The sequence below is a fragment of the Dipteris shenzhenensis genome, chromosome 21, assembly GCF_047967505.1.
Source record: "Dipteris shenzhenensis isolate YYH24624 ecotype China chromosome 21, Dip_SZ_1.0, whole genome shotgun sequence".
NCBI classification, from domain to species: Eukaryota; Viridiplantae; Streptophyta; class Polypodiopsida; order Gleicheniales; family Dipteridaceae; genus Dipteris; species Dipteris shenzhenensis.
Genome location: NC_141616.1, coordinates 4,862,873 through 4,872,368, shown reverse-complemented (window position 1 = coordinate 4,872,368; position 9,496 = coordinate 4,862,873). Strand labels below are relative to the sequence as shown.

Genomic DNA, 9,496 nt, shown 5'->3' with positions numbered 1-9,496 from the left:
TGGGTTCTTCTTCAACTCCTCATGATTCGATAGAGATCATAGTTCTACTGCGACATACCTCTGCCATTGCTGTCAGTTCTTTTGGGCTAGTGACACTCTTGTTTGTCTCACAACCTACAAGATCACATCTTCACGGCAACATCGACTAGCTTCACATCGGGATTCCTCTTCTATAGAGCAAATGCATAGTCCATGATGACTTATGACATGTTTAGCTTTGACATATTTAGCATGTAGCCACACACACCATTCTTCAAGTAATCTTTTGATCAACTAGTCTTTGATCCAGGTGGACTTTACTTTCTGGATATTTCCTTTGGCCTTTACTTAATCTAGGTGTACTTTGCTTTTTGGATATTTCCTTCCTCTTCCCTTTGGCCTATCTTCTCGGTTTTATTTCCAAAGGTGAAGGATGACCCACAACTTAAGAGGGGGAAATGCACTTATGAATAGGATCGTAAGTTGTAGTCATTGTACAGGTTTCTGCTACATAGTCACTGTGCTCATACATGCACATACTAATTTGATTCTTTTCACTTTTCTGTTTTAGTTTTGGATGCTATCATATGCACCAAACAAAACCTTTAATTACATGAAACTTTTAATTACCCAGTGCATGAAACCTTTAATTACCCAGTGCAATTTAAGAGGCGCTGTTGAGGATAGTGTAAAATTGCATTATCTAGATACAGTTCATAGGGAGCCCTAACCCTAACCCTAACCCTATCCCTAAGGGTTACTCATGTATATATTCATGTTCATGTTCAATACAACATAGTGTACAAGTAGCTATATCATGAACACTCCCCCCCCCCCTCTCTCTCTCTCTCTCCCCACTTTATCACTCCCATCACAAGGAGTGGACGTAGCCCAAAGAGCTCAAAGCAACCCGATGAAGGGAGCTCAAAGTAGAAAATAAAATGTGGAACCAGCCCCTTGAAGGAAAGGAAAGGGCCCAAGCAACTGAATGTACCTAAAAGACCTCCAAGCGATAGGATGTAGATGCAAGACCTCATTGTATGAGATATATATGTCCAACTATTAATGAAACACTCTTTAATTACTACCAGAGTTGTCAAGTGTTTGCAACCAATCGAATACAAGTTCCTTTATACAAACAACTTGTTTTAGGATCGCAACTAGCACGGTATTAGTATAATTATATAAGTGCTCTCACAATTTAGGATCGCAACCAGCAAGGTGGTAGTATAGGATAAGTCACTGTTGTGATGGTAGTACAGGATAAGTGGCTACCAGCATGGTGGTTGATTGCATATGATGTATGGGCCCTTGACGCGTCTCCTTTACGGACAAGGAACATATCGACATGCCCTATATGTCCACCAATGGCGTGCCAATATGGCCCTTGCCCCTAAAGGGGACCCCTCAAGGCCCATATCAACAATTGCATTTATACAAGTTGTTTTAGGATCACGTTGGTTTCCTTCAAAATTATTACAAGATGAATGTGGTTACCAAGCGAATGGTTTTACAAGATAAGTGGCATACATTTTCTTTATATATATATATACCTTTATAAGAATCAAATACATCCTTTAATCGTGTCACAGTCATGTCTATTTCTCCTTTGCACTTCATGGAACACTATGCACATCATGTCTATTTCTCCTTTGCACTTCATTCATTTTCACTTCATGGAACACTTTGCACATGACATTATTCTTGAGGCTTTGTTTACTATATCTTGATTGTGCCCTTGTGGAGGGGTTGGTTGTGAGCCATGTTATAGCATCATGGACATCATTGAAATTTTCTTGAGGGCATGTTAGTTGGCATTTGGACAAAGCTCACTTAATAACAGCACCAATCCATCATGTTTTGCCTTGCTATGGTAGACCCAAAGAAATTCCATGTCATGTTTCAAGGATTTAAACCTTGAAACAAATTAGAATCCACAAACTGATTTAACTGAGACGAAGCACCATTTGACCACACCCAATGTTGTTTTATATTTTCTTGTACATGGGGATCATCATTTTTTAGCCATTCCCAATGTAATAGAAAAGCATGATGCACATGCACATTGCACTGACCTGGACTCTGAGTCAGCAACAAGTAGATTGGCACCAATCATACAAGAAACAAGAAAATGATTGTACGTGATATGCACTAGAATTGATATCTGCTTATTGTACCACTAAGAACTTTGTATCTCATCTTGTTCTTGAAATCAGTAATTTTCAACAAAATCTATGACAAAGAGAATAGAGTCATGGGGAAAATTGGCATGGCACTTCCTAAACTTCTTATCTTACCAGTTGGCCCTGAAATTGTGAAGCATGTATTTTGGGATGGATTGAACCAAGTGCTCTACAAGCTCCCTCAGCTGAGTGCTCTTATATGATAGTAGTAGCAATCTCTTTTTCTCCCATTAAAATATTTAAATATCCTCCATTTTAGAGCAATAGGTTTGTCTTTCCTCGTTTCATTTGGACAAACATTGTGTAGTCTGCTCGTGCCTCACACCGTGCCTCACACATCATGGGGATCTTGCAAGAATGATGATGGATTACTCCTCCAAGCTACTTTGTGTTGAGAGAAATGCATGCAAATGACATCCACTAGTGTCACCTCTATCAACTCATAGCTTGTTGTGATTGTGAATCTATAAGAAGAAGAAAGAGGGAGGGGAGAGTGAAGTGGAAAAGGAAAAGGAGGAGGAGAAGAAGGGAAGAGGAGAGGAGAATGTAGCATTCACAAAAGGAACTATGAGGGAATAAGAGACAATAGAAGGAGAGCTTGTATTCCAATGTGCGCAACCAACAAGTGAAGACCAAAGCATGCCACCTTTTGAAGGGAGGGCCAATCCTATTCCCTTTATACCACTCTCTTTCCTCATTCTTTATAATAATCAAGTTGGGCGTATTTAGCTCCAAGTCACAATCCTATCTCTATCCAAACTTGCCACTATCCCCATCAAATGGCATTGCCACTTAATGCAGTTAACATGCCCCCCTTCCTATTCTCGATCTAGTCCGATTGGTAGATGGAGTGTTGTCAATGAAGATCATTCTTTGTGTACACGTGTGATATTTTCCCATTTGTAGCGCTTTATTTGGCTCATTCAATCCTTTGTCATGGAATTGTTGATAGGAGGATGGATATTTCATCTAGGAGTACCCAATTCCACTATAATTAGCATGGCCAAGCATGAGTGATTCCAATGCCGAGACGTTGGGTGGATGGATTGGGGCTGAGTAGATGTGACCTTTCAAAGGAAGAAAAAGAAGAAGAATCTAAGGTGTAAGTTAGTAGGAAGAAGGTGCTAGTAGGGTTGATGTTAGATCCTAGTGGTGTTAGTGTTAGTAAAGTAAGTACATTATATTATCATGCTCCTCCTGATTTGAGTGGGACTTCTATTGGGTTCTCGATAGACTATGTCTTTGACATGCCACGTTTGTGAGTCCAAATTTTTGCATGACATTTGTTCTTGCTTTTCTATGTAGAGCTTCCTTCAAAATCCATTTGATGGATCATTATATTGAGGTCTTTTCTTGTTGGTAGTTTCTTTGAGCCCAATAAGGTTGCGGCGATCTAGAGCTTTATTTGTTTGAGTCAGCAAACCAAGAGATTATGATAATACACCATACAAACTCCTAAAATGAGGACTATGTCTGAAGAGGTTTAGAGCATATTGGGTTCTAGGGAGGTCCTCCAAATTAAAACTGATATTACATTAGGAGGCTCAAATGGTTAAGTGGGTACTAGTGTTAATAAGCATGAAAAAGAAGAAGCATAAGAAGAAATAAAAAGAGGAGGGAGAGTTGGAGTTAGCTAATGAAGGGTGGTGTTAGTAAATGAAAGTGAAAACGAATCTTTGACACAAGCACCATGAGACAATTAGCTATCCATGGAGCAACTCCATCCATGGGAGAATTAGCTCGCAGGAGTGGCTCCATGGATAGCTAATTATCCCTAGTTGGATGGATTCGGCAGTGTGGGTAAAGTAAGAGGTGGTCATTGCTAGTACATTGCCTAGGAAATGACCCTATGATAATGACACTGGGATGTATCATGGCTCCCCCATCATGCACAATGCGCGCTGTAGAGTGAGGGCCTTGCGCGATAGTGAGGGCCTTGCCTGATTGGTGAGGGCACTCATTGGTGGGATGGTTCCCGATACAAATTATTACAAGACACATTAGTATACTAGAATGCACCTTGGCATCATCCACCTTCTTTTGAGGTTCTACCATGTCAATGGGAGATAACAATGAATACACCTTTGACAACAAGTCATCGATAGCTACCCTTGAACTTTTTAGTTGTAGGATGGCTACTTGTATGTAAGATATTATTTTTCTTTCTCTGACAAGTCTTCAGCACTGTGCAGTGCTTGGATTGCCTCATTGATAAAGTGTGAGGCTTGTGTCATATAAATCCTCTTGCCCGCCTGCCTTTCTCTAGCCATTAGAATCATGTCATCAAGAATCTACATGTCCTCTATTCAAATTGCTCCTTGAATCTTGTATCCATGCTCATCTAACCACCTTTCTATAGCTTTGTTTCTTTCTCTTCCAACCTATTCATCTCCACATCATCATGCTTCTCTACCCGATCCATATCTTCCTCTACAAAACGAGCCCAATCAAACTACATTGGGTTGCTCTTGGATCTCTCTAATGCAAAGGCTTTTGCAAAAAAATGGCCATCATGTTGTTTTTGGTCTATACACCAACGAAGCACCAACGTGCCCTCCAAAAACTATGGCTTAATGTCTTGTTGCTTCACCCTTTGGCTAGGAAGAGGCCTAGCACCCTTGAAAATTTGCTTCCAATCCTCATCTAAGATTTCCCTGGTGCTCCCCAATTGACATGGATTCTCTCCTAAATTAATGTTTAACCCTTGAGCAACGTAAAAGTTTATTGCAAACATGAAAAGCTTGTATCAAAGTGAGGCTATCAAGTCTTCTTTTGATCCAAGTGGTCGCTTGGGCATGGTGGTTACTTGCTTAGGTAACGCATGCACCACAAATCTGTGTAGCTAGAGGGAAGGAATGCAAGTGAAGAGGGGGGGGGGGGGGGGGCGGGCGGAGCAAAATACAATGGAAGGTTCAGTTTCTAGAACCACTGATGTCCATCATTTCAACTTAGATGTTATGCAAGTTTGAACATTTCGTTTGCAAAGAAAAGTAGTCTTTCATAAGGCTTCCATGTGCTCGTCTTTTCATGCATAAAAACACACAAAAAATGACACCTTTTCATTCTTTGACCCAGAGCTTTTTTGGTTCCTCACAAGCTATATTGAGTTCAACAATGGCCCAGATGACCCAAGACCCTAGAATACAGGAGTTGATAAAGTCTAGGATGCACGAATTGGATGACCCAGAAGGAGCTGACAAGTTTAGAATGCATAATGGCCAATGTGAGTAGCACAAGCTAACAAAGTCTAAGATGCACAAATTCTAATGAGCGAGCATAACTTGGACAAGATGAATGAATGTCAACTATTAAAATTCTTTGTTTTGTGTTCTTTTTTGCACTATGGTATGTGCTATAGTTTCATGTTATAGTCTCATGCTATATAGTTAAAAAAGGTAGCCGCCTTACCATGCTTTCACCCTAAATACATGGTATCATGACTCTTGCCTAAATTTCTTTGGCTTGAGATTTTGAATTAAGAGGAATTATACATTGTGTCAATGGAAATGAGCAGATGGAGTGATTGTGTTTCATTTTAAGATGTAGAACAAAGTTTGTAATTTTGTCCATGGAAATGGAGTGATTGTGTTTCATTTTAAGATGTAGAACAAAGTTTGTAATTGTGTCGACAAACATGAGCAAATGGAGTGATTGTGTTTCATTTTAAGACGTAGAACAAAGTTTGTAATTTGGTTTCAACTCCAAAATGTGATAGACTAAGTGATTCAATTCTATCTATTATTTTCACCAAGCTAATTGTGTGTGGAGTGTGTGCTATCATGTTATGGATTTTTGAGCCTACATTTGTGCATTTTCCCTCCTTAGTTTTCATTTTCTAGCTATGGAGAGTTCTTTTTGTGCTTAGCAATGTTATTGTCTTCAAAAGTGTATGTGCTTTTGTTGTGTTGCACTTTATCTACTTCAAAGGGAACCAAGTCAATGTATTCCATCTATATGCTATGATTTCTACCATAGTACAAAATTTGTGGCAATGAGGAGCTCATATAAAAGAAGTGGTAGTCAATTTCATCCAATTTGATACATCACAAAGGGAGGCTAGGGTTCTAAGGGCAATGAGCTTGCTTTGTTGGCCAAGATGAACAAAAAGCAATGAGTCCACCACCTGTAAAGGCTCCATGTGTATGAAAGTGTTGTTGTCCTACCTATGTGCAACATGATATCATGGCATAACATACATTGACATATATGGGCAACTCTTTAGTGAATTTTAATCTTTGTATATCCTCTTCTAAAGGATTAAATTCAACATTTTTCAAAAAATGATTAAAAACACTCATCTTACTTTTGTTATTATGTATTGCATATGATTGAGATTGACATTTCGAGTGACATTTCAAGTAGACACTTATCCCTAAAATGATAAGCTTGACATATTCATTTTGGTATTATGTTTTGCATATGATTGAGATTGCCATTTCAAGTAGACACTTATCTTTCAATGTGATGAAACTTCATTCCTTGGAAACACCCCCCACCCCCCCTTTAAAAAAAAAAAAGAAACTTTGATTGCTTGAGAAAAAAAACAAAAAAAAAGTGGGTACTTTCATTGCTTGAGAATACAAAGAAACAAAATACTTTGTTGTGCTCTACTTGTCGCAACACCACCTCAACAAAATACATATAACTTGTTTTAATGCATCCGACCCCATGGGATATCTTCCTTGAAGAGGAGAAAGTCGACCCTTTATTTAGCCAAATACCCTAATGCATCGTAAAAAAGATGATAAGAAAGCGTTTCTAGCTCACCTCTTTAGACAACCGTTGATTCTTGATATCTTCCGGTCCTTGAGAATATCGTTTAATCCTTGCATGAGGAAGCAGCTTAGCCAATAGAGATTGTGCTTTTCAAGGAGATAAAGGTTCCAAGCCGCTCGAGATCCGAACAAAATACTCGTGTCACAAAAAATTGCTGAAGGCTACTGAGGAGTAAAGCAGGTTTCGAATATGTTTAGGACTCACATCTGCTTAATTTTATCAATTGTCATCCCGTTCTCTCTTAGAGAAGACGAAGACCAGTCTTCATTGAATTTTGACCGCAAACAGCTGGGCATTTCTGAGGAAAGTCTCAAAACAGACTGAATCCATAAACCTTCATTTCACAGCGCAATGGAGATTCCACTCTTTAATCGATCGACATCTCCGATTTGCTCGATAGTTCCAAAGCAAAAGCCTTGGTTGTAGAATTTCCTAGTGTGAGTTCCAAGTCCTCCTCACCCAGTGACACCTCATGTATTGTCTCGCCCTCCCAAGGCTTGACTATATTGGCCATTCTTTGCCGCCTCCTAGCCATGTTCATCTCCATCTCCATCTCCAGCCTCAAGTTCTCAGGAACAATGCTTCTGGGATCGGGAACAGCGGTTGCAATCACGCGAGACGCCTCACTGTTCCGGCGGGGCCAACGTGAGCTGGGCTGATCGAAGCACTGGTTGGTGAATGTTATATCAAATGCCCCACTACCAAGAACGCTAGTAACGCCGTTTAAGGGTCCATTGTTTACGGGAACCAGCTTGGGATCTTGGCTGACGTGGGAATTGCAGGAGTTGTCAATCTCTGCAGCCATACTTGCTAAATGCTCTGCATCCTGCACCGGATGAGCGGTCGCTGTAGCCACATTCCCACATAAACCTACATTCGTGGTGGTCACTGCAAAGTGGAGGGGCGCAGCCCGCACAGCACTGAGCGATGGAGGATGAGTGGGCGTGCACGATCCTGATGGAAGGAACGCCGAGGGATGAGTGGGAGTAGAGGTGCCTGAGGCCAGGAAATTAGAGGGCGTAGAGCATCCAGAGACGAAGAAGGAAGACGGGTGCGTAGGGGTGGAGGTGCCGGAGGCTATAAAAGGACTTTGAGGCCAAGCATTGCAGAAAGCAATCGCTGCACAATCTGGCAACACATCGGCAGGGCCTTTTCCGTTGTTGATCTGCTCCGCCCAGTCGGGCTTGACGTACGGGAGCCTTGGCGAGCTGAGAGGAGGAGTAACAGGAGCGCTGCAAGTCCCGCCTCGCATGATCTGAAGAGGAGGCATACCTGGGTTTCGGTGGGCACTGGGGCTGCTAACGAAGCCCACCGTGGGTGCTGCAGTTGTGGAAGACAATCCTTTCAGCCATGGTATAAGTGACAATCCGTCGCTTGGGCCTTGGTAAGACGACGCAGGGCTGGTGGTGGAGGACATGCAAGCGTCTGTTCGATCGGCGGGGGGAGGCTTGCATCCCTGAGAGCAACCATTGATATTTTCAAGCATTCATCAGAACATCCGGCGTTGTCAAAAGGATCATAGAAAGCAGTTTGTGGAGGTTCGCATCCTGATTCCTCTCCTAAGCACGATTACAGATTCACTACGCATTCAGATCATGATCGACAATTGCAGTCCGACTAAAGTGTGACAAGGAACTGCAAAACTGCAGCAGCTGGTTGCATCTATCTACGTTTCTGTAGATGACGAACACAGTAACTGGAACAAGCATTCAGATCATCGACAATCGCAGTCGGACTAAAGTGGCAACAACATGACAAGGAGCCGTAAAACTGCTGCAGCTGGTTGCATCTATCTACGTTTATGTCGATGGCGAACACAGTCACTCCTAATGGCTGCAAACAACAACAGAACAGATACTTGCGAAAACTAAATTAGGTGCCTACCTCCTTGTAGGTGGTTCCGTCTTCCTCGACCGTCCAGCCTGCTTCACGGCAGAGGGCCTTAAGCACCTCGTTGTTGTCGCAATGCTTGGGGAGCTTGTAGTTGCCGAACTGGCGTAGGCCGGTGAAGATACGAGCGGCGATGGCGCGGCGGCGACGCTCACGGCGTTTATTATTCTCGCGCTCCTTGGAGGTGGGAGCGCGGGAGCCAGAGGTCATGGCTGGGGAGGAGGGGAAGGAGAAGGAAGCTATGGCGAAGGTAGGAGATGGAGATAGAGGAGATGGCTATGGCGATGGATATGGTTGTAGAAGGAGCTAAACGCAAAGGAGAAAAATAAAGAAGAGGAGCATGTGGGTTATAAGAACAGAGTACGTGCGCTGCAGCACGCACCCATCGGCCACGGGCCATGGCTTTCAGCTCATCATGGGTTTTTATGAAGACTATTCTGCACCACCTTATAGCTTCGCACGTGTGGTCACCTTTTTCTTTACTCTAGTTCTAGCCATGGTTTAGACTCTAGTGCACATCCTTGCCATGCTCAACTCAAGAGTGTCGTGATTAGTCTTTTTTTTATTGAACGTGGTCTTCTCTTATATTACTTAGTGCAATCCAAAAAACATCTCATACAACAAGCTCTCGAGACGCAGTCTCTCTCCTTCCTTTGGCCAACATGCCA

General features: G+C 42.1%; 1 protein-coding gene across 1 annotated transcript; it reads right to left on the bottom strand.

Annotated features, from left to right (window-relative positions):
- Window positions 1-6,748: 6,748 nt before the first annotated feature.
- LOC147888393 (uncharacterized) lies at window positions 6,749-9,125 on the bottom strand. The gene is made up of 2 exons (XM_087392844.1): window positions 8,823-9,125; window positions 6,749-8,394 (listed from the first exon to the last, which is right to left on the bottom strand). The coding sequence occupies exons 1-2, from the start codon at window positions 9,036-9,038 to the stop codon at window positions 7,306-7,308; spliced, it is 1,305 nt and encodes a 434-aa protein (XP_087248970.1). The 5' UTR covers window positions 9,039-9,125; the 3' UTR covers window positions 6,749-7,305.
- Window positions 9,126-9,496: the final 371 nt, after the last annotated feature.